Source organism: Odontesthes bonariensis, chromosome 16 (genome assembly GCF_027942865.1).
Source record: "Odontesthes bonariensis isolate fOdoBon6 chromosome 16, fOdoBon6.hap1, whole genome shotgun sequence".
Taxonomy (NCBI): domain Eukaryota; kingdom Metazoa; phylum Chordata; class Actinopteri; order Atheriniformes; family Atherinopsidae; genus Odontesthes; species Odontesthes bonariensis.
The window spans coordinates 14,042,625-14,068,004 of record NC_134521.1 but is presented as its reverse complement, the minus strand read 5'-3'; the positions used below and the strand labels follow the sequence as shown (position 1 = coordinate 14,068,004).

At 39.0% G+C, this 25,380-nt stretch overlaps 1 protein-coding gene across 2 annotated transcripts in view; it reads right to left on the bottom strand.

Annotated features, from left to right (window-relative positions):
- Positions 1-25,380, bottom strand: part of nlgn2b (neuroligin 2b) — a 78,075-nt gene that overhangs the window by 27,271 nt on the left and 25,424 nt on the right. For both annotated transcript variants that reach the window (XM_075486312.1, XM_075486311.1), the window contains exons 2-4: positions 20,462-21,206; positions 12,662-12,715; positions 5,408-5,557 (exon numbers count right to left, since the gene is read on the bottom strand). In XM_075486312.1, the coding sequence (XP_075342427.1) occupies positions 5,408-5,557; positions 12,662-12,715; positions 20,462-20,951 (694 nt within the window). In that variant the 5' untranslated portion in view covers positions 20,952-21,206. The remainder of the gene's footprint in view (positions 1-5,407; positions 5,558-12,661; positions 12,716-20,461; positions 21,207-25,380) is intronic.

Here is a 25,380-nt window from a genome sequence, read left to right as displayed (position 1 = left end):
GGGAAGATTCATTCGTGGGCTGACCATTTTTAAAAGAAAAAGATATTTACTTTTACTGGTAGTAAATGTGATCGATGTTATGCAAAATAAATCAGTATAAGACATTTACAAGTGTAAATGTTAGAAGAATTAAATGAAAATATTAATTACAGTTATATTTTGTAAAGTTTAATTAAAAGGTGGCATATCTGATCTTTTTTTATTTTGAAAAAAATTAATTTTCGCTTTTTCTGTGATCAGGGTCCCCATTCAAATGTGTTTCCATTCGATATGGTTATGTCATTATTAAGAGTTGATTACATGATGCTAATTCTCGCAACCAAGTGATGTGATTTATCAGTCAAACCTCAAATAAAAGCAAACTGTGACTAAATCAACATGATTTATGACAGAGAGCACATCAAAAAACCTCAGTATGTTATTATATATATATATTATATATAGGCCACAGTATATTATTTACATAATTCTTATACATCAATAACTAAGTGACCCTGGAGCCTTTAATCCTTCACGTATCTGTATGTGTATCCTGACCTGAATTCACGGCCTGGGAGTTGTTTTGGTTAAGTTTAGTTTTTTTTTTACTTGTTGGGTAGTACAGTTTTACTGTTCATCTTCTTGGTACCTGTAAGTGTCTGTTTTCAATAGATACATACATATTTTTGTGCTAAAATTCCATATATCATGCCTCTCCAGCACAAAACAGAATGCAACAAGCTTAAGAATTAGAATATATTGATGAATATATGATGTTTCATAAAAACATATGTACTGTGCAGCTGAAACATATCGTTGAAATACTTTTGGGACACATCACATTTAACTGTAATATCACTTTGTATATTGGATGTAACAGCAGAAGAAGAAGAAGAAGAAGAAGAACAGAGGGAAGTAGCAAATGTGCAAACTGGCAGCAAACAGAATGTAGAGATGAGCAGAAGTTAGTGAAAAGCACAAAGCACGTCATAGGCAGAAGCTTCTGGCGAGTGAACATTATGATTATAAACACCCTTTCTCACAAAGACACCACATTCAGCAGCAAATATTGGTGTTCACATTATTTGCTTAAAGTTTGCTAAAATAATATATTGCTAAAGGACTGAAATCTGATGCTTTTCGTCTGGACTGGTAAGTAAAAAGTTGATGAAATTGACTTTTTACCCTCTGGTAGTCACCCAGTAGGATAAACTTCGGAGCATGTGTATGTTGTATGTAATCACACATTATACATGTGGAAACTGTAATTACTTCTTTACACATCTAATTATCTGTATGTTTTGGGCTCACTTCCATCTCTGCAATAGTTTGATTTGCTGCCTCAAATAAGAAAAGAAAATTAGAGAAAAAAAACAACAACTCTGCCCCTTGTGGTAATTACATTTGAGGACCAAAGCTACAAAATCTTTATTTAAAACCTCTGAAATAAAGAAAAATTTGTTTTAGAGGATAATAACTAAATGTTAAATTTGTAACTAACTATAATAGTGTATACAAGCTGTAGTTTCTAAACATGGAGACAATTACTTCTAAATAGGTCACTTGCTTACTCGCAAGTAAAACGCTAAAATTGGGAGGAAAGTAAGGAGAGATGTTTCCAGAAGAAGTGTTTCATCTCTCTTCCTGAGGTGAAAAATGTTCTTGGAGCCCACGATGGTGGGCCCTTCCCCAGAGTTCATTAATTAGTTAATTAGTTAATTAGTCTGAACAGATGGTTGTGCAACACAAATCAGAAGGCTCCCTGAGCCTGAAGCATGAGGAAGGTGGGACAAGGTGAGGCAAGCAGAAGTCTGAAATCACAGCAGTCACCAAACCTCTGGACCAGGCTGTGTAGCAGACATTTTCTTCTCATTCACCCATTTTACTGCTCAACTACAGAGCATATCATAAATTAATAAGACCCTTTTTTATGATATAAGTTTTTTCCTTTACTAAAAAACACGATATATGTATGTGTATTAGCACAGTGATAGCATAAAGCGCTAAACCATATATTTAAGGGAGTTGTGGTCACACTGCAGGGAGCATTTATTCGAATGAATACTTTGCATCACTGCAGATTTAAAAAAGCGTTTTCGTAGGTTTATTTTTAGACTGCTCCCATCTCCCCCCTTCTGTTTCCTCTTCCCTCTCTGTCTATGATTCTCCCTTGCTCATCTGTCTCTATTCCCTGCTCTCCCCTCTTTTTCCGTACGCCTGACTATCACTCTCTTAAAGGCACAGGCATTGTATGAAATGAGGTTGGCATGTGTAAGCTCCTGTGAGTGTAAGTACAGGATAATACTAAAGATTAGAACTTAAAACCATTAAGATACGGCGTACCTCTGTTTCTCACTTTGACTCAAATGCACAGTGTCAGAGAGGAGTGTTATTAAAAATTCAGATGGATGGTGCATTATTCATGTATATGTTTTACGCATGGCACGCAACCAATTACTACACACACACTCACACTATCAAATGCATGGGAAATAATCGGTGTGCACACAGACAAACATGCATGTTCATGCCACACAAAACATACACACAGTTACACACAAGGATAATCGCCTTAGTACAGTAACCCATTTAAATATCTGAGAGTGTGTGTGAGACGGGGAGAGCGCACATTCGCCCACATACCAAAATTTTCAACAATGTTAACGGAATCGAGGACACTGCGTCATCCCTCATTATAAATCAGCTGCATCTATCTCCACCTCTATCTTCCAGTTTCTTGTGAATATTTTAATGACTTTGTGTGGAGTTTCAGGGTTAGAAATCTACTCGTGGTGTGCCTGCTTCAAACATCTCACACACGAATCACAGCAATGCTCTTGACACAAGGTCAAGGTGTGTGTAATGGAAGCAAAGGAAGATGTCACTGAAGAGCGTTTGGTTTAGCGTATAACCAAACAATCCTTGTCCCAAATTGTTTTCTGAATCTCAGCGTGTTAACGGCATTGATTGGTCTGACAGATGTGAAAAAGACCACATAAATAGCTGAAATCCATCCAGCTAAATCAGCAGGTCCAGATCATTTTGCAAACTCTTGGTTTGTCCTTGTGCCCGTGTCTCTTTCCGCTGGCACTGTCAATAACAGTGTGGATCATGTTGCCCTCTGTTAATACTCTTGCAACTCTTGGACTCCATCCTAAACTACTCCAGTTTCTCTGTTTATCATTATTGTGATATGTTGAAACAGACCCGATGCAATAAACAAGATCTGATTACCCAACCTGGCAACCGCAATGACAGCCACAAATAGTCTGTGAGCAAACACCTCCGAAAGATGAGGGTGAATGTTAATACTTGACTTCCCTGATATTCAGCAGCACAAGGGCTACACATACACACACATAGCTCAGCTCAGCTCATCTCAGCCTACACTCACAGGCCAAGCAACCAACACAAAGCTCCAATAGAATAACTGTAAATCCAAAAATGCAAGACGTGACAGTAACAGATAACAATTTCAATTCTGTTTTCAGTGGCTGAATATACACCCAAGCCACTAAGTTTTCAGTAGAGTCTCAGAGGTAAAGTGAGTCAGGTCCTGGTGATTATCTTTTCAGAAGGGAATATTAATACATTATTTAATCTAAAGCATTATGATCAGACACACTGATCATTGTAAACATGCCTGTTTGTGCTTTAACATGAAATCCTAGCTGCACAAATAAATGGGTACATAAAGGAGTAGCTGGTGAAGTGTTAGTACATCAGTAGAAAAGATAAGTCTGCCTTAAAGGATAAGACCGTTTTTTTGACATTGGGCCCTTGATTTCACATTATAACATGATGTTCTACTCACCCCTGCTTGTTGTTGGTCATTTGGAGCTGTTCCGAAGATATTCCCGAGGCGTCTGGCTGCTCTCTTGAGATATTCGGCCATGAAACGGTTTCCTATGGGCAAGTTTATACAGGCACAAACTATGCTGTTTATAATTTATTAATTACTGTACACTAGCACTGATAACGTGGCGGTGCGTCGCTTACTTAAAAAAATCCGGGTTACTAATTTTGAATTTTAGCCGAATGAATAAATAGGCAGCAGGTCTGTGGGCTGTCTGTGGTAGTAGCACGACGAGGACGTCAGTAACACCCACTTTACGACAAAAATTCAAAATTACAGTAACCCGGATTTTTTTAAGTAAGCGACGCACCTCCACGTTATCAGTGCTAGTGTACAGTAATTAATAAATTATAAACAGCATAGTTTGTGCCTGTATAAACTTGCCCATAGGAAACCGTTTCATGGCCGAATATCTCAAGAGAGCAGCCAGACGCCTCGCGAATATCTTCGGAACAGCTCCAAATTACCAACAACAAGCAGGGGTGAGTAGAACATTATGTTATAATGTGAAATCAAGGGCCCAATGTCAAAAAAACGGTCTTATCCTTTAACTTATGTATGATGACAAGATAGTGATTAAACACAATACAAATGTTTTGGAGACACATTATTCAGTTGTACAGAAAAGTCTACATAGGGCTGGACATTATTGGCCCCCCTTTTCCATGCAGCGACAAAACTCTGTATTTGGGCAAGTGGAAAGTGTGTTTATCCGATCAGACAAATGAAAACAAATGTGATACATTATTTTTCTGTGCTGAAGCTATGTAATCGTTGTTATCTTCCCACTAGTTGTCCATGCTGCTTTGTGTCTGTTTACCAGTCACAGATCACGTTGGTGACTTATGGACCTACCAGAATCTGTAGTTCTCATGCTGTGAGATTTGCAAACAAGATGTGTGAAAAAGCCACAAAAGAAAAACAAAACATAAACCTACAAAAATGTAGCTTGACACAATAGCGAAGTGAACAGCAAAGGAATTCCCCGTAGTTGGTCAGAAACCTATTCCTGGGTTACAATAAGGATGATTGGGTTTTTTTAGTTTTGCTTTGATTGGGATTGTCTTCTTCTATGCCTCACTTCAGACTCTCACCATTAATACCAGTCACCTTTTACTGCACACACTTTCCTTTACATGTACTGTTTGCTGTACCAAGTTAAAATTATTTCAAAAGAATGGAAGCAATAAATTGAAACTCAAATAGCATCTTCATACTATGCTGAAAGCCATTAACTGAAGCTCAAGCGCCTTGCGATGTTAGCTTAGAACAAGACACAGGATAAGTTACTCTGTACTCTGGACATCGCAAGGCTACAGAGGCCTGTTTGGATTTAGTCTTTTTTACTTTTTGGTCTGACTTTAAGAGTGATTATGATTCAGAGAGGACATAAAACACACTGTCGTTCAGAGTGCAGATTATACAATAATCTTTACATGACTATGCTGCCATGTTTAAAAGACACATTTTGATATGAGGGAATGGTGTCAAAACTAATTCTGCAAACATTTACAACACGCATCAATCACTTAATCTCTAAATTATGTCAAATATGTGCCATATCCAACTTACCGAGCACACCAAGCCGATAGTTCATGGTGACAACTATTACATTTCCATAGGCGGCAAGGACGCTACCATCAAACATGTTTCCTGAGCCCTCCATGTAGGAGCCGCCGTGGATGAACAGCATCACCGGCTTCTTACGACGGTCCCGGATATCTGTACAACACAGAACAACAAAGGTGCACATTACTTTCAAGCAAAATCTTTGGGACAATTCTAGATTGAAGATTAAGATAGAATTTCCCCATAGCTTGAGCTAGAATAAGCTCTAGATATGACTGGTATGGGTTGTAAATGCACAAAGTATCCATACTTTATCCCCAGTCATTCATGAGATAAAAGATTATGAAAATACAAAGTATGTCATATTTTCAGTAGACTCTTAGTCGAAGCAGGTCCTTCATGTATGCCTCATTGGGTCTATTCTCTATAATTCATTCTGCACTGTTTCTGTGTTACCTCTGTCCTGTGCACTGTGGGTACCTCTCAAAACAGTGATTCCCTTCCACATGTGGAGCAAATGGCAGTTCTGATCTTTTATCTGTTATTGGTGTCTTTGTGTGCACCCCCACCCCCTACCCCTCCACATCCTCTCCTGAACCGCCCCCTCTAACGGCGTCTGTGATGTATTCTTAGTGTCTGAGTGTGGATAAGGCTGAGAGAGAGCTGCCAGTGCAGCCCAGTTAGGCTGAGCGCCTGCACTGTGCAGGCCCTGTGGATAATTTGTATGAAAGGCAGACCAAGTGGAAACATAAATAACAGCCACAGCATCTGTTTACCCTGATGAGCTTCAGCACTCACAGAAGGGGGAGACGGGGAGATAAGAGGAGAGAAATAGAGATAAGGGGGCGGGGAGGGGGGGTAAGACAGAGAGAGGAAGAAGATGAAAATAGGGCAGCATGATAGAACTGACAGGGGTAAAGAAATGGATGGGAGGTTGACACCAAAATAAAGGAAAAAAAACACAACACTTAGTATGGAAAAAAAAGATTACAAAGCAAGTCACACATAGCGAGGTACGCTAATGAACACTCAAATTCACAGAGGATTCACACCGTATTCATACAAAGACACACACACACACACACACACACAAACTCTTGCATAGGCAGCTGCGATGTTGAGTCGCTATGGAAACTGCTTCTCGCTAATAAAACTGCACCAGCCATTCCATTGCACCGACTCACTGAATGCCTGTTGCCGTGGTAACAAATTCCACTCACGTATTTGCACACCCGCCTGCATCACCACCTGAATCTCAGGTTACACATGCACTTGGGTGCGTCACTCACAGTCACGCGGGCTCACACAAACACACACACACACACACACACACACAAGTGAATGAGGCAAAGTGGTGCATATGGCTTCACACATGCAGAATTTAATGTAGTTTTTTTTTTATAGATATCTTATAGATCATTTGTATGACTCAAGCAGGCTTGAAATAAAAACTTTCAATCGCACACTCCAGTGCACTGCTCTTTTTCTTCTCTTCGCTGGTATTCTGAGCATCGGCTTATTTCCCAGAGGATATGTAAACAAGTTAAATTATGGTGCTATCAGGACTGTATAGAGGAGTGACGTATGATCAGGCTGTCACAGCAACACTCTTACTGGGAAAAACATCATATGACAGAGGGAATGGCATGTGTTTACATGTTAAAGGACAAATCACCACTTTATTTCTACTGCATCGTCGCCAAGTGCTTGCTCAAAGGGACTTGTTAAGTTTCTCTCTTTGTATAGTGCCTAAAGACTACTTTTAGTTGTGAATTTGTGCAAGAAAAGTTAAACCGGATTGAACTGTAAAGTTCAACAGCTAAATTTCTGTTACTCTGATGTGTTCACAAAGACTACTGTTGTAAATATTTTTGCTCTCCATCTATTCAGCCCTGCACTATAACACCATCAGGATGGAAGCAGCTGTCCACGGCTGACATTTCAGAGATCGATTGTCTTAAAACAGTAGTAGCCTCAAGTAGAGCTTTCACAATCAAGAAATTCTGGTTCATGATTGTCAAACAAGTAAATTGTGCTTAATGCTTTCATAGTCTTTTTATTTCAATGTATTAGTTTTACATAAGCAATATAAGCAACTTTTAGTGCAACCCTTTGGTTCAAACCTCACTTTTCACCCTTACCACCTATTGTGATATTATTTTTTTTATTGCTTTTCTGGATTAAAACCCAAAGCGTTCTCACAAGTGTGTTGACAGTGTTGGTACTAAATCATTGCAAAAAACAACATACTCTTTGGGATTTTTCCCTCTCCATCAGTGTGTTAGCTTTTTTATTCACATAAAAGGTCTGCAACTTATGGTCCACAACTCTCCCAAAAACGACAGGACTTTCTTATTACATAGCTACACATACATACAGATTGCAGTGTCCATATAACAGTTAGCTGCAATTCTAGTAATTTTTGATAAATGTTCACAACGCCTCCCTCCAATTTAATTCCTTACGGGATTTGCCTTAGGCCTAACGACAGTTTTGTGGAGAATTTTGGAGAGAAAAAGGTGTCTGTATGCAAGGAATACTGATAAAGGAACTAGCAAACAAGCTAATAAACTACTAGCTTGGCTATCAAACTGGTCACCACATTTTGAAGATATTCAAGTGAGAACTTTACAATTGTATTTAGCCAACATACAGAGAGGAAACAAAGTGGTTCATATGTATTTTACTACTACATAAACAAAACTGATTAAGATGCAGACCAACCCGTTAACATCTCTCATCTATGCATTTCCCCTTGTATGATAAGTCTTGATTTGTCACAGTAGTTCCATGCATAGGCCTATTCTAAACAAAACTGCTTCAGTTAGCCTTTCTCATTATTGTGGTGACATTTTTATTTTTTCTAAATAATACTAATTTTATCCATGCAAAAAGAAATGTACTTACCGGTACTTACATTCAACACAAAAGGACATAGTCTGTTTATCAGACAAAATTACTGGCTAAACTTCTTAGACAGATGTATGTGGAAATAAGTCCTAATGCATCTGTGGTCTTTTCTATCCTGACTTGGCAAGATCAACATGAAACATATTTGCATAATCCCTGCATAGTGGCTAGTTTGGCATGCTTCAAACAAAGGAGTAGCTTTCACGTGTTAACCAGTTATGGCAGCCCGGGCCTTTCTAAACGGGTTGCTTAAAGATAGGGGAGTTAAAATAAAGCATTTCAGAAAGAAGGAGAAATGTATGGTATGAGAAAAACATAGTTTCTTGAACATTAAAATGTATAAATCATTTCCAGTGGTACCCCAAAATAAATCTATGAACTTGCAAATGAGCATGATAAGGGCTCTTTAATGTCATCATGCTTATTAATATGCGGCTGGTCGAATATTAGAATGAAGTAACTCAAGATAATCAGTTGGTCCCATTAAACAATAACAAAAGAGAGCTGTGCAAGGTTGAAAATGGTGTTGAAACAGAGATCAAATTTAAAGGTGGATGAAAATAAATTTAGTGAAGTTCCGAATGATCACAGTCAGCTCAAATAACTGTGATGAGTTGCAAATGTAATAACTGTGACATGCCTGGCCTTGAGCCGGTACCCTCAAGTAGAGGTGAGAAGCAGGTTATAGATGTCTGGTAAACTTATGTCTGTCTAAAAATACAATGCCAGAAGGTTTTTTTTTTTTTGCAGTCCTTTACCCCAGCAGATGCTGACTCATGAGACTTCGATTAAGGTTATTATCAAATTTAATAAGGCTGTTGAAAAAAAGCATTCATATATGCAGTGGCACTCCATATCCCCGGCAGATTATGTGCTGTCCTTTTACTTTAGTAAATGTTCTATTTTTGTCTTTGAAGCATTTCAGTGTTGCACATAACGCACAACATAATGATAGGACAAATCAACAGCAGAGAGTCTTAAGATTCAGTGGGTAGACTTTTACATACTATTGGATCGCAGGTTGTATCTGCAGCCTCTGCTCCACTCGCCTTAAGTTGCCTTAGAAAATGTATTTCCCAATTAAAGTTTTTTGAGAGGCTGGCACATAACAGTCAGGCATTTGATGTGAAGGACAGGCTGCAATTTTCAACCACAATAAATGAACAGATATGTTAACATTTGAGTTTTTTTAATGAAATACTACCACTCCTTTAAGCACTGAAATTGTTTAACCTTTCAGAATTTACAAATGAAATACACAGTGTTACAGTGCATCAAGGTTATAGATCTTTCCCTTCGTGAAACATAACTCTTTTCTCAGTTTTTGCTTATTGTCTCACTTTGCTCAATATTTTTTTAAATATAATGACAAAACACCAACAGCTAAAAATTAAAAACTAAAACTAGACAGAAGCAGAAGCTGGAAATAAAGAAAAGTGTAAGAAAAGAGCAAATTATTTTTGAATAACAGATAAAAACCTCATGCATACCTACAATGCTTTAATGAAGGGGAAAGATAGGAAGTGTGTTAAAAAAAAAAAAGACTCGGGGAAAGCTTTAAAAGAACATTTTTCAAGTTTATATTCATAAAACAGGGGACGTAGTGCAGGCATTTTGGTAAGAAGATACAGTCAGACAAATGCCTTGCTAGATAACATCTTGCGATAATAAGAAACATCACATGATTTGCAAGTCTGTGGAAAAAAAGATACAAAAAAAAGAAAACAGTGGAAGTGTGTTGAAGTGAGGGAAATGGAAAAGTGACTGAAAGCAGCTTAGCAGAAACAGTGAGGTGATTAAAGGGCGTAGGCTGTTCATTTATTCTATAAACCTACATTATCATATTTAGGGTCAAGGGAGTACTGAAGCCTATGCCAGCCGCCACAGAGCAATAGGCCCATGACAGGTCACCAGTCCAACACTGAGACAGCATCTCTTGCCTACACCTACAATCAATCTTTTTGTGGGGCGACAGTGAGAACCACCACACCACCGTGCCACCCGCTGGGTGTTCAACTCACCCTTGGCCATTTAGGACTAAATCCGAACAAGGAGCTCACTGTGTTTCTCGCCTGCCCCAAAAACACTGGCACATTATTCACTCCTTTTCATACCACCTAACCTGATACTATCCTCCTCAATATCCACCTCTCTACTGAATACCTATTCTTAACAGTAATGTCTTACCTCCTTAAGGAAAATGCCTACTTTCTACTTTTCCATTCCTCTGCTCCTCTCTCATTCATTCCCTTATGGTAATTTCAATTGATTGGGGCGTGAAATGTTTTCGTCTGAATCAGCACTTGAATATTCTTTGCACCAACATCCGAGCAATGCAGTTTCTTACAAACAACTTTCAAATAAGATGCAAATGCAACATTGTTTAGGAACCAGTGTCCGATCCATACTTCAACAATTAAGTGATGAGTTCAACTGCATCCCAGCCCTCTTGATCCTGTCAAGATCCATCGGTTGTCGGCATAAATGTCAAGCTCTACCACTGTCCTACTCATCCACCCTCTCACTCTCTATTTCTCCACATCCCTCTCACTTTCAAAGCTGTATAAATGTCATTTCATCACGCACTTGTCTTCATTATGACTGTTTTTTTCCACCTCTCCCCCTTTGTTGCCCACCTCAGTGCTCTCACAGTGCTCAGCTTTTTCTTTTCTTTCATCTCTATTCTATCATTGCCTCTTTTTCCACAATACATGAATCCTTCCCCCTGTTTTCACCATTAAGAAACCACACAATTGGATTAGCTACATCTGTCTCTTTTCAAACCATAGCAATTAGAGATGCAAGGAAGAGAGTTCAATACTCAAATAGAACTGCTTCCATCCATCCATTTTCTACACCCGCTTAATCCAACTCAAGTTTTTGGGGGCCTATCCCGGCTGTCATTGGGCGAGAGGCAGGGTGCACCATGGACAGGTCGCCAGTTCATCACAGGGCCACACAGAGACAAACAACCTCGCACACTCACACTCACTCCCAGGGATAATTTAGTCACCAATTAACCCAACATGCATGTTTTTGGGTAGCGGGAGAAACCCAGACTACAAGGAGGAGAACCCACAGAGAGAACATGCAAGCTCGACACAGAAAGACCCCAGCTGAGATTCAAAGCTGCAACCCTTTTGCTGTGAGGCGGCGGTGCTAACCACCACACCACCGTGCAGCCCCTGGAACAGAGCTTGAAATACAAAAACAAAACAAACAAACCAAAAATACAATGGATACAATGCAGACAATACACACAAATTAGCAAACATGCTTTCAATTGCAGATTTGAACATGTGATGTTCTCAAGCTTCCAGGTTCAACTCCCGACTGGGGCCTTTCTGTGTGGAGTTTGCATGTTCTCCCCGTGTATGCGTGGGTTCTCTCTGGGCACTCCGGCTTCCTCCCACTGTCCAAAAACATGCATGTAAGGTTAATTGGTGTCTCTAAAAATTGTCCTTAGGAGTGAGTGTGAGTGTGTGTGTGTGTGTGTGTGTGGTTGTTTGTCTCTGTGTGGCCCTGTGATGGACTGGCGGCCTGTCCATGGTGTACCCCGCCTCTCGCCTGATGACTGCTGGGATAGGCTCCAGCCCCCCTGTGACCCACCCGACGGATTCAGCGGGTATAGAAAATGGATAGATGGATGGATGTTCTCAAGCAGACAGACATGCAGAAAAATGATATATAATGCAATGTATATGCGAAATATTGCTCTGTAATATACAGCTTGTCTAGGCACGTGCAAAGAAATAGATGCATATGCTGTCTGCACAGATTTAGACTGCAACAGTAAAGGGTAATGAGAAGATCTCCCTTTGGCTGCAGTACTCTTGAAAATGTTCCGCAATAGCAGAGACATGCATAAACCCTCTACTTTTCCATCCTTTAGGAATGAAGGCTTGAGTGAAACCTAATAACGTCATAGAAAACAATAATTGAACAGACCATTTCAAGAGAACTTCAGAGACAGAATAACGGCGCTGGTAAAATAAGGGACTAAATATTGATTTTCAGAGATGCATCACACAGGGCAGCCAGAACATCAGCGTGTGGTTGATCAGCCACATAGCAACCAAGAAAGGAGAGTAAATTAGCTTCTCATGCAAGTACCCAAAAAGCAGGGGGGGACTTTGATGAGCAACAATTTTTTAGGTAGCTTTTGTTCATCTAAATACATGCTTGTGAAAGGGAAAGAGACATTTATGTGCTCATACAAGCAGTTAACAGTGGACGATGTAATGTGCACTTCACAGAGTGATGCTTATTAAAACAGCTGCAAATACCACATTCCCCATGGACTTTGAAAAATAGAGCATGAAGGAAAGAAACATGCAATTAAAATACCTTCATCCCTTGGTCTGTTCATTGTAGACTCATCATGTTTTTTTGTGAGTGGACCTGAGGTTTAGAAATAGGAAGGAGAGGAGACAAAAGATAAAATTCAAAAACATTGCATTTGCAGAAAAACAAAGCAGGAAAATAAGAAATGTTTAAAAGAGAAAAAATGGGCAAACTGTGAGACACAGTTCTGTTTCACCTCAGTGACTGCGTACAAAGATTACACGCTGTTTCCTTAAAAGATAACCCCAAACTCATTGGTTTTAACTGCTTGGGATCTTGTCAAGGGCTGCTTTGTAAATGACCCCAGAGGCCATTTCTCCTCAGTCCTTCTTTCCCAATCAGTCCAGACACATTGCTGCTTTGTAAAGTAAAATCAATGAAGAGAATCAAGCCATTCTTGGGTCAGAAAAACCAAGGAATGCCAAAATACTATGTGTCCTGCTCTAGATCAAGCCAGTGTTGCAGTCCTCTGGCTTCAACACTGACCTGGATAAATACATACAGGCAGGTGCACAAAAGAAATGCAAGCTTATAATCTGAAATGTGAGGATTTTTGAGTAATTTAGACAAAACTGAATTGTTTGAGATATTTACACCTCCTGCAAAGACCTGCAAGAGGCTTCCTCTCATCAAGGTCAAAGAATAGGCCCACATTAAGCTGTAATGGTAACGCTAGGTAAATGCTCCATAGGGCAGAGCCAATAACAAGCATTTATCACAGTGACTTATCAATGCCCTGCCGTGTCAATCTCTCTTAGTCCTGAGTGATAAGGATACCATTAATTCACTTTTTCTTAGATTCTGAGAATGCAGCTTTCCTTCAGCAATTAATCACCGCGTTTTGTGTCGTGCTCAGCCACAGTCTACATGTCTTCAAAAAAGTCATTAAATACATTCACGTTCACACTCTCAGGCCCCCACAAACATCAAATGTCCACACGCCACACAAAGCATTTTAAAAGCGTCCTTATCATCTGTTGATGTCCTCCTCATACCTGCCCAGCAGCACATTCCTTGTTCTCTGGTGGGAAGGCATTACAGCCTCTCATTTAAAAAAAGGATACTCTGTGTTGGGTTGCCAAGGAGTTTATCACTCTGCCGGTGTGCTGCTGACATGTCTGTTTCTACACTATTGCAGTAAACCTCACAGTGAGGTGTTGGCATATACCCTTTTCACAGTGCAGTGCATTTATTGACAGAGGATACACAGCTTCAGTGCACTCCACCATTGTAATGCTGCATTTTCAGACATCTGTCTGTATGAATATGGCTTCCTGATATAAAATGTTTATCATCTGTCCTAATGGGTAAGGATCAATGCTGAATGGATTTGCTGCATACTCTCAGTACCACCATACAGGCGTCCGATCCAGAGAGCACTTATTGCCATAGCAGGAGATGGTGCAGCCACTGGTGCTAGGCTACAGAGCAGACAGGTGTACAGGCCAGTAATGGATAGAAAGGCCCATTAGTCCTCTGACTTGTCAGCACTCCGTCGCTACTTAGCACCACTTTAAAACCACACATTTCTACTTAATGGAGACGACTCAGATTTCAGTTCATTTCTCAATACTTATTAAAGAACTAAACTAAATTTGAGGATAAACACTATTCAGACCCTCACAGCCTGACATGGAGCATAAGACCTCACCCTCAGACTGTGCACACACTGGGCTTGTCTGCCTGAAAGGAATAAGGAGCTGGCAAAAACACGAAAACCAAATGCACTTTGTACCATTCTAAGAATTATTTTCAAAATCAAGCAATCTGTCAGTTGTTGAGTCGATAAAAAGGCCGATAAAGAATAAAAAGAATTTACAGATTCCCAGAGCCCAATGTGCAGGTACAATCATGCAAACAGGTTTGTTTGGCTTGGGTGCTTTGAGCTGCATGGTAACATTAGAAAAATTTTTATCACTGACAATGCTAAAATGCTTATGTATAGATTTTTACCATGTACACCTTTTATCTTGGTTTGGTATCCTAGCATCCTAAGATAGTCATATGACATACATGTCAGGATTAAATTTCATGAAAATGTAAATACGACATTTTAATTTATCTTACAGATGTCAACCCCTCTGAGACTCTACAAGAACACCAACAATAAGAATGAATCCTTTGGTTGGTATAGGGTGGGAAAGTGAGATGAACTGGACATTTAAATGATCAGAATGCATCTATGACTACAGGTTCCGGTTCTAAAAATATGGCATATCATACAAAAAGGTTCAATCAGCGGCAGGTTTGTGGTTAGATAATTTGAATCAGTGGGTAAGCAGCACCATCTACCTGAATCTGAGTCAAACTTGTGATGATTTAAAGAAAATTAATCACTTTAAAAACAAATTTATTAAACGTTTTTTCTTTTTAGAATTAGTAATATTTATTTTCTAAAAATTTATTTATATTACATAAAACCAACTGAATGAAGTTTTAATCTAAATTAACTTTTTTTTTTTGCATTTTTAGACAATATATCAAACAGCAAAGTTGTAGCCTTCCTAATGGCAGACTAAACAGAGTTAATTGAATAAAACTACATGAAAAGCCAATAAAGAATGAATAAATAAGTTTCACTGAAACATAAAAATAAAAAACAAACTGCTATAATCAATAGACTAAATAGAAAATAATGCCCAGATCAACAATGGCATGATCTATGTTGAATGTAAAACCAGTCCTTTTAGATTTTTGGAAGCCTGTGAACAAATCAAAAACTTGAAACCTAAATTGAGTTTATTTGATAGGGAGAATATATAAGTGCATTAGATATTTCTCTGATAAGAACCAGAAGATACTTTGCAACAGATTAGAATGATAAATATATTTTTGAAGGTAATCTACCTCATTTAAACAAATTTATTCATTTATTTTAGTTTAAGCTGCTTGCTCAATTTACCTCACTGCATTTGGCTCACTTTGCCTTATAGCTGTCATTTTGGGGGAAAAAATGCAAAATCCTCTACCAATGCAGGCTTTTAGCTGAATGATGTGCATAGTTTTATACATCACCAGCATGCATCATAAATATTTCTAGACTTTAATTAATAGGCTTTGATGTAGCAGCTATTACATGTGATATAAGAATATCTTTTAAAGGAAATTGGTGCTTGTCATATCTCCCATGTGTTTCACAGAAATGATGGGTGGGTTGAAAATGAATGGTGACATGGTATTCACAGGTAAGTCCTGATTCAAGGGGTAGACCAACTTACCCACTGGCTCTTCCTATCCCACACTCCCCTAAAAGGTTTCTGTCAATGTGAGATATTGTAAAGGATTATTTGACTTTTATCTGCTGGATCATCTATTGGATACAACAAATGTGTGAACTAAAAGTCAAAAGTCGGGGCAGATATTTCAGTAAAACCAAAACTGTCGGCATTTAGGTGTCCCTAAAGAAAAAAGTCAGGAGTGACTTGAGACCAGTTTAGTCCTACGGATATGGATGAAATGCAACCACAACTTCAAATAATTCATAGAATGAATTAGGCCCGTGATGTGTTAAAATCGTTTTGTCCTGCCGAGCAAAGCAACAAGCTTATACTGTATTGTGCTGGTTAGCAGGATAATGAATGCCATCTCAGATGGCAGTTACTATTCTCTTTTTGTAAAAAGGTCAAAGATGTTATTTTAAATAAATCTAAATGACTGTAAAATATGATGCCTATTGTTTTTCTGGTGAGGCTGCGCTGCATAAACTATGATTATATGTTTGGTATCATATGGGAGGATTTCCTATTAAATAAATGTTCAAGGAAATATCTAGGTCTTGACGGACTTTGGGTTTGAAGAAATACTACAGTTCATCAGAATGAAGTAAGATGTGGTTTATCAGAAAAACATCTATTGCAACTGCCTCAGAACAGAAGCCTGCCAGCAATCTGACTGCCACATGATGTAATGGGCCAGTGGTGGGTGAAATTCAATGGCCTATACAGGGGCATTTAGCCTGGGTTGTTCCAGGATTCGACTGCTTGACCTAATGTAGTTCCATCTCTCAGTCAGCTGGGTTTCTTTTCAGTTCAGTGAACAAGTGGCCAGAACACAAGCTGTCTCCCGTCCCTCTCCATTTCCTCAGTGCAGTAAACGGGATGAAGCTACAGTAAGTCATGTCTGTGGTGGCCTGTCTACTTGACAAGGTGTCAGACACAGCTTCAGCCCACCCCCCACCACAATCCGGGCAGCAACTTGCAGCACATGCAGTTCTATCCATTTTGCTCTCCATCTCTTCCAATGCACCCGCCTCCATCCTTAACCCCTCCCTTCTTGTCCCCTGAAATATGGTTTTTAATAAAGTGCACTGTAAATGGCTGCTCTAGTGGTAATAAAAATGAAAGATCTCAGACCTTTCCCTGGGGAGTGTCTTGAGGAAATAGGAACGCAGTGAGACAGTTCTATCTCCTAACAACCTGACCACGCAGTGTTGATGTTCAACACAAGAAAAGGTGGTCGGTGGCAAAAGAGAGAAAAGGAGGGAGAGAGAAACTCACTTTTCGGTCCAAAAGAACACTTGTGTTATATACATTTTCCCAAGAAGTTATTTGAATTTAATTTGAGTTGAGCTGGCTACATGGTGGCCTGGTGGGGAAGGGCACCGAGCTCATTTGCATTCAGAACATTGACCCTTTCTACTGACATCTGCATAAAGATGGAGGAGTGTGGAGAGCAGGGAGAAGGCACGGAAGGTTTCAGGAAGGACAGAGCAGGAGGGGTGAACAGATACAAAAATAAAAAGAAGGCTTTTTTTATCCAAAGACTAATGTCAAGAACACTGAGCATTTCTGTGTATGAAATAGCTATTATGTGCATGACTTAAAGTAAAGTGTATTAGTGTGAGGAAAATAAGTAATGTTGCACTCTGGAGATGAGATGTGTAAAGGTCATGCCATGCCAAAAAATATCCGGTGTCAAAACCTTTTGATCAATGCTTGCATGAATCTGTGATGCCAGTTCATTACAGGCGCCCCAATATCTGCCCTTCCAGCACACTTGAACAACATTTTAAAAATCAAACCTACTACTGTAGCTTAAGCTTCAAAACTACTTATACCTCTTTTCCACTATGCAGTCCAGAACGGTTCGCTTATTTCAGTGTTTCCACTACCACGAAAGTGGAACCCGTTACCATTTTTGTAACCCTTCTGCTTGGGGTACCTAGCACACAGGACCGGTTCCAGGCTCTGCTCTCCATTGTTGGTGAGGAGGCTGGGCAGCGGGAGCTCGATGGCGCTGTGCGAAACGAAAAAGTTTTCCAGCTGATTGCCGCAAAAATGTCAGAGAGTGGTTTCAACCGGACCGTGAGCCAGTGTCGCATTAAACTGAAGAAGCTTGGAGGTGGTTCGAAATCATGGATGTTATTTGCCGTTATTTGCTATTTACGCTTCGGCACGCACTCCGCCCACCCTTGAGAGGTCCCCTTTGTACAGTGGGAACGCAATGTGACCCCAAAGCAACCCGACCCGTACCGTACCGTTCTGAATCCGTACTGCATAGTGGAAACGAGGCTATAGAGTTGTGTTAGTGGCCCTTGTGAGGATCCACAAACTGTACCTACAGTGGCTACAGCAATGCTTTTACCTAAATGCTAATATCAAATTGCTTTTAAAAAATTTCCTGCTTCTCTTGTAAAATAATTTCCCATTTGAATTGCCATCTTAACATGCTGGCATTTGATAATTACATACTATTACATAGTATATGTGGTAATCCTACAAATTCAACATTTGTAGATTATGACAATGGTGAAAAAAAATCAAAACCACAGTTAATAATATAGGCGTGGATGTCATAGTATCGTATGTTTGTTCCTACCACCAGTATGAACTTTTAAGTGGGGTTAGACAAAAATGTCATCCTGTCGTTGGTAAAAGGAAAAATACTATTAACACAGTGTGTGCAAATTATTTAGGTAATGACCAGTTATGTCTCTTTACAGTGTTGAGCTCAAAAGCAGTTCCTTTCAGTTTAAAAATGTTTGCAAGTGGGTTTCACTAATTCAGTTCAGTCTTATCAAATCTCCCCCACAGTGATGATAAAAGGGACCAGCTGTCTTTTTAAGTGGAGGAGGGCTGGAGCCTATCCTAGATGCCATTGGACAAAAGGCGGGGTATATCTTGGATGTTTGTTTTTTTCCTCACCTATCTACACTAAAAGCTGTACAACCATATTGAAAATAGAACATTTAAATATTCAAACATTTATTTTCAATAAGCATACAGATTCTACAGTTAAAGCATCCTTGGAAGTAATGGCTACCAGGTCTTCTAGGGAATAAGCTAGTCTTGATACAAGCTTGGCACAGCTTTTATTTGGAGCTTGTTCTCATTCCTCTTGGCAGAAATATTCAAGTTCACTCAGGTTGGATGGGGAGTGTCAGTCTACAGCCATTTTCAGGTCACTCTTGCAAATATGTTGCACTGGGTTCAGATCTAACTCTGGCTGGGTCACTCCAGTTTTCCTGAAGCCACTCTTATTTCTTTCAGAGATATGCTTTTTTTTTAAAAATTTGCATTCTGTCATGTTAAAACAGTTAACTTCTCTCTAACCTTCAAAGCTCGGCTCATGGAGAAGATTTTCACCTTAGATTGCTCAATATTTCCTGTATCCATCTTCCATTATATCCTGACATAAATGTTGGTGCTATTACTGCATTAACTGTAGGGATTGTATTAAAAAGGTGATGCACAGTCTCTAGTTTTCTACATAAACAGTGTTATGAATTTTGGCCAAGTAGTGTAATCTTTGTTCAAACTCCCAGTGGGCTGTCATGTCCCTTTTAGTGAGGAATGGCTTCCGTCTGACCACTCTACCAGAAAGGCCTGATAGGTGGAGTGCTGTACTAATTGTAATGCTTTTGCAAAGTAATCCCAATGATACATGTTCTCAAGAACTGTACTGTAAAACTGGTCAACCTGGCTCAACCAGAATTCTAACACAGCGTAAACGTATGAGGGATTGTGACAACGATAACATGTGAAACATCTATTAGATTTCAGGAGCACTTCACTATCCTCCTCCATTTTTTCTCGCATACAAGGCACAACATGTCCTTGGAGACAGCATCTGCCTTGTGTAAGCAGTGACCCCTGACAATAAGTGACAGATTCTGACAAGCAGACACAGCTACATGTAAAATCTGTCTCACTCATTTGCACACCTTTTCCCCAGAGAATGACACAGAAAGCTAAGCATCATCCTCTCAGTGAGTATGTGACATGTGCAGCATACAGCATATACACCAAACAACTATAAGCACTCATTACGTACACTATCTAATGTGTTTAAAGGAATTTAAAGTCACTTGACAATCACTGTTTTGCTTCTTATCTTCTCTTCTTATTCTCATCTCTTTTTATGTCACAGTAATACTGCACCAGCACTTAAACAGAATATTACCACAAGGAACACAGAATGTGACTTCTGAAAAATGATTTGACTTAATAATCAGATGTAAATGAAAAGGGAATTCATTCAAACCCAGGAAATAGTTAGCTTTTAGTCTTTGGGATTCTCCTGAGTGTCTTTGGCTTCACATTGTGAGCTCCTCTTGCACGGAATGATCAAAATGACTCTGTTGCAGCAAGTACTTGCACAAATAGGAAATTTAAAAACCATTGTACCAAATACAAGCTGTCCTTATGGTGTGAAGAGGCTGTGACCCAATTTTTTTTTTCTTGTTGAAAAATTATGTAAAAACATTCACAGTGACATCCAGGATTTCACTTTGATTATCACCCATCTTAAACGCAAAGAACTAAGATATTTCTGAGAGAGATTTTGCTCACACTACAGACTCACCATCCTCAGTGGGTACATAAATGTTGAGGTAAAGGCAGTCCTCGCTCTGGTTCTGAACGTAGGTCGCCGCAGCATCCAGGTTGTCTGTGAACCACACTGGCAGCATGATCTCAGGTAAAACCCCATGCACATTCTGGGGACACACTGGTGCAAATTGGGTGGCATTGCGAATCTCTTGCCAGGAGCCTGGGGCTTCAGGAGGTTGGAATCGCCGCTCGCCAATGGGTGCGGTGGCATATGGCACACCTAAGTACTGTTCCACTGGGCCTAATATCTCATTGTTGAGGTCCTTCTTGACACCACGGATCTTTCCATAGCCTGTGGATACTATGGGGTGTTTCAGGTCAACACGCTGGGAGGATGTGAGAGTCAGCTGCAGCACCAATCCCAGGAGCCACAACAGACAGGGAGTAGCAACCTGTTGAGAAGTATTAGGGCGCTTTCCACCATAGCCTTGGAGGCTGGCAGCATTTAATGGAAAAAACAACATGTCCGAAATAAAAGCTATTACACTCAAATCACGGGGACTTCAGCATGGACCAGAGGGGAATCACTAACTCAGGGAGATATAGGAAATGACAAAGGCCAAAAGAGGAACGGTGGAAGGGGACCAGTTAATAGTGTTTCTAGGATAACATGGTGAGGTGGAGGGACAGGTAGCATTCTCAGGTAGACTCTGCAGTCTCATCCGTCGTCCTTCAAACCTCTTGTGGGTCCAGCGCAGCAGTCAGGATGCCAGTTAAGCCTGAAAGACACAGATGAGTTGTGGGTTGCAGTTAGCATTTGTGAACAGATGTGCTCTAAACAATGTTGATGTGTTTAAAAAGACACAAGGGTAAACCGCATATTCCCAAAATTTAGTGTGTTCACTAAACAAGACAGTATAGATTTTTATAGTTTGCTGCTTTATAACATTTGTATTAAACTGAGAATAACCTTTTACAAGAAACTGTTCAATTGCAACTAAATTGTGTCCATCAGCTTCAACTGTACTTTATGTTTAGTGAAGATTAGAAAATGCCTACCATGCTAATCTGGTATGGTGAACACTGTTAAAACTAAATAAAATCAGCAATTAATGTTTTATTATTGGGCCTAGTGTTTTAATCTTCAATGAACATTAACGCACAATAAAAAAAAAAATCTGTTCTTTTGTTTATTCTTTTTTATGGATTATCAATTTTGACCAACTCACTTCTGTTACCACATAAATTTTGACGACAGATTAAAAATGTAAATGAATTAAAATGCAATTGCATGGTAATTTATACCAACATATCAGATATGGAAACTCTAAAAGCTGATATAGGGGAAGGGAAGTCTGGAGATGTTGTGAATTAGGTTAATTTGTAACAGATACATAATTGACATGATTGGATTAATTAAGAAAATACCTAGTTTAGACAATTTCAGTAATTTAACATTTATCAACTTAACGTTCCAGATAATCCAATCAATGAATAGCATTTAATTGCAAGTGACATCTGAATGTGTCAAAAAATTTAGCTAATTGCAAAAAAAAATATACAATAGTTAGTCATAACCAACACATTTCTGTTTAGAGTTAGAATCTTTAGATCAGATTGCAATAAGATCCCATCTGAGAAAAATAAACCTGTGGGTTTATTAAACAAGATTTGAAACATCTACACTGACTGTACATGGACAACATTTACTTTGTGCCCACATGGTCTAAGAAATTTTGTAAATGCTGTTTGTAAATTCCTGTTAATGAAGTTTTTTCCTGAGCTTTGGAAGCTGGTTTACTTTCGTTGTAAAACGTCATTTTCAGTCCAAAAGGAAACTTTTCAGTGACTATTGTGTAATGTGGTCCCATCTCATTTTTTATCTTCGAGGTAATTACAGAAATTTAACTGTAGAAAACACTTGTCTCATTATTAACCTCAGCACACAGAGAACACAAAATAAACACATGTTCACAAATCCTTTTAAGAACTGAACAAAGAAAAACCCCACTGGCCCCTGCCACCTTTCCAGTCATCCACACTGTGTCAGTCGGCCGTTCCCTCTAAACTCAATTCAGTTGCCTCTTGCTTCCACATCATTACAGTTGAATGGACTGTGCTTATCTCACTCTGGCTTTGGGAGACAGAGCCGTTTAGGTGTGATAAAGGCTTTATGTGGTACTAACTGTTGGTTGAATACCACCTCATCACTCCACCCTCGACCCTCGAGTATCCACAACTCCAATTTCAATTCAGCTAGCTCAGGGAATAAAGGACAGATAGAGCAGCATGCAACATCCAAGGATGTCTAAAGTTAGGGATTCAAGTGGTACTTTGCTTCTTCATAAAAGTTAAAAAAAATTTGGGTTCTCCCCCAGTTTATTAAAGCCCTCTGAGTGCGACCATCCTATCACAAGTATATATACTCTGCAGTAAAGTTAAGATTTGTAAGAACATTCTGAATCTTTTTCCAAAAAAGTGAGCATGCTCATGCTGAAAAAACACAAGTTTAATTGTAAGATTGCAAAACCACAGGACTCAATTGGAGATCTTACCATATTCACTAGACACCATTCATTTCTCAGTGTGACCTCTCTTGTTCAGAATGAGGTATTACAAATCAATACAGGTCTCAAACATGTTTTATAAACCATACAAACAAATTGCTTAAAATCTCACTAAATAATAAGAAGTCATCGAAGTCTTGCTTAAATTTCTTTTTCCTAGATTGATTGAAATAAAAGTAAAACAGATGTGATTTTTTTTAATTTCATATCAAAAGAAAAAAACAACAAAATGCTGCTCTTTAGACACTGTGTTTTTTTATGGGATTCTTTTCTTCTTTTGTGTCAAAACCCAACGTAACCAGCACCCACAGTACAACTTACCCCCATTACTTCAGTTGGTAATTTGGATTTGCTATGCTAGTAATGGCTGATGTAAACCTGGGCATCAGTCAGGGTTTAGGGGAAGTTTCTTTTTTATTATTTTTTATCAGCAGTCTTCAGACTGGAATGAAAATGGCTGTATTTCCATCTAGCTTTTTTTTGTGAGTATTTTCAAATTGAGCTCACAAACAGCTGTTTGGACATGCTGAAAACAATAACAGTTAGAAAAAAAAAGTTATTATAGTGAGGATAAGCAAAGAACTTAGTATATTTTTCAGTTCAATGAATACACATTCAGTGAATAAATGTTGATGTAGACAAGATACAAGCCCATGGTAATGTTATGAGAAGTCTTTCAAGAGCCCATCATTTTTTCATTTGTTCAAAAGTCTCAATTTCCATTAAGTTCTATCAAGGGGTTCAATTATTTCCACCATCTTTTGCTTTCCATTTTTGAGGTCTGACTAGTCATCTTTTAGTTATGAAATCTTGTTGGGACTTCTTCCTCTGGGGTTATTACTGGAGAATCAGTGCCACCTACCACTTATCTCTATGAATCAACTCTTAATAACATAACAGTGGCAGAGGGAAACATGCATAAATTTGTATCTAATTTAGCTTCTTTTTCTAAACATTCAGTTACATTTTAAATAGATTTGAATGGAAGCTCGGTTATTAATTCATTTGAGGCAAATAGATGATTTCTTGCATTTACCTGTGCAGTCCCAAGCAGTTTTTACAAATTTCTTTTTGTATGAAATGAGTGGACATCCTCCTTCAATTCTTATGCATTAAAGGTGCAGGGAAGTGGATTTTGTTAGCTTGGGACTTCTCAAAATGTTAAATTAGTGCTTCAAAAGACCAAGAAAAGCTTCCAAAATGTAAATACTAAAGGAAGCAAAGAAAATATAAAGCCTGAGAGCCGGGTGTGGAATTGGTGAAGCATGTAATGCAAAGAGAATCCTCTCAATGTGTACAGGAAGTTGGAAATGTTTTAGAGAAAAGTAGTGCAGACAGACTGAAATTATTTAAGCTTAACCACACACACATAACAATGCAAAATCCTATAAAGGCTGGGATTTCAAATACACAACAGATGCTGGTACTGCTCATTTCCTACATTTGCAACATTTATGTTCACATTTTGATTTCCGAGGAGCCATCTGTGTTTGAATTCTGCTGGTAAATGTGAATGAGCATATGGCACAAGCCCAAGGTCAGAGCACCTTTAGTATGCACAGAGGATGCAGAGATGCTCATGGAGGTATGCTCTTTCCTACTAGGATACCAAAGGAGTGTAATATGTTTTTAGTTTGTCAGATTGGTCTCTGTTTCCCTCACCTCCTTGCACGCACTAGCAATGATGTAGACACACATGCGTAAAGTTCAATGAGGCATCAAATGTTGCATGTCAGTAGAGACTCTCAGCAAGCACAAATGAGTCTAATCTCAACTTCTCACATGTGACTTGCAAACAGTAGTACCTTAACATCCATAACATCTGTTCATGTCAACCATCCGTGAGCAGAAACTGCTCTGAAGTGCATTTCCTCACATGAAATGGGATAGAGTGACACACAAATCACAAGGCTAATGTGAGCTGTTTTCTGTAAAAGACAGACCTGACAGCTTAGCTTGTTGGGTAATGCCTCCCTGCTAATGGGATACTTTTATGGTTATGTTTAAATTAAACGGTCAGAGAAAAGCTTGCTTGGAATATCACGCTGCTTGGTTTCAATTTGACTGAAGAGATTACATGTACTATTTCCACTGAGAAGCTGCTATTATTTGTAAGTCAACAACCCTGGACTAAGCTAAGCAAAGTGGAAACAAATGAGTTTTTTGACTAAACTCGTCAGAGTTAATGAATCTCTGGTAGCTGTATGTTGTTGAAACGTAAAAGGTAGATACCTATCTATGTACTAGTATCTGCCACAGCGTCTTTTTTTTTTAGAATAACAAAGTGAAGTCTGACTTCTGGTTACCAGCCATAATAGTGTAGGTGGTATAGATTTTTGCAAAAGTACAAGTCAGTTTATGCATCATCAAGGCAAAATGTTGCCCT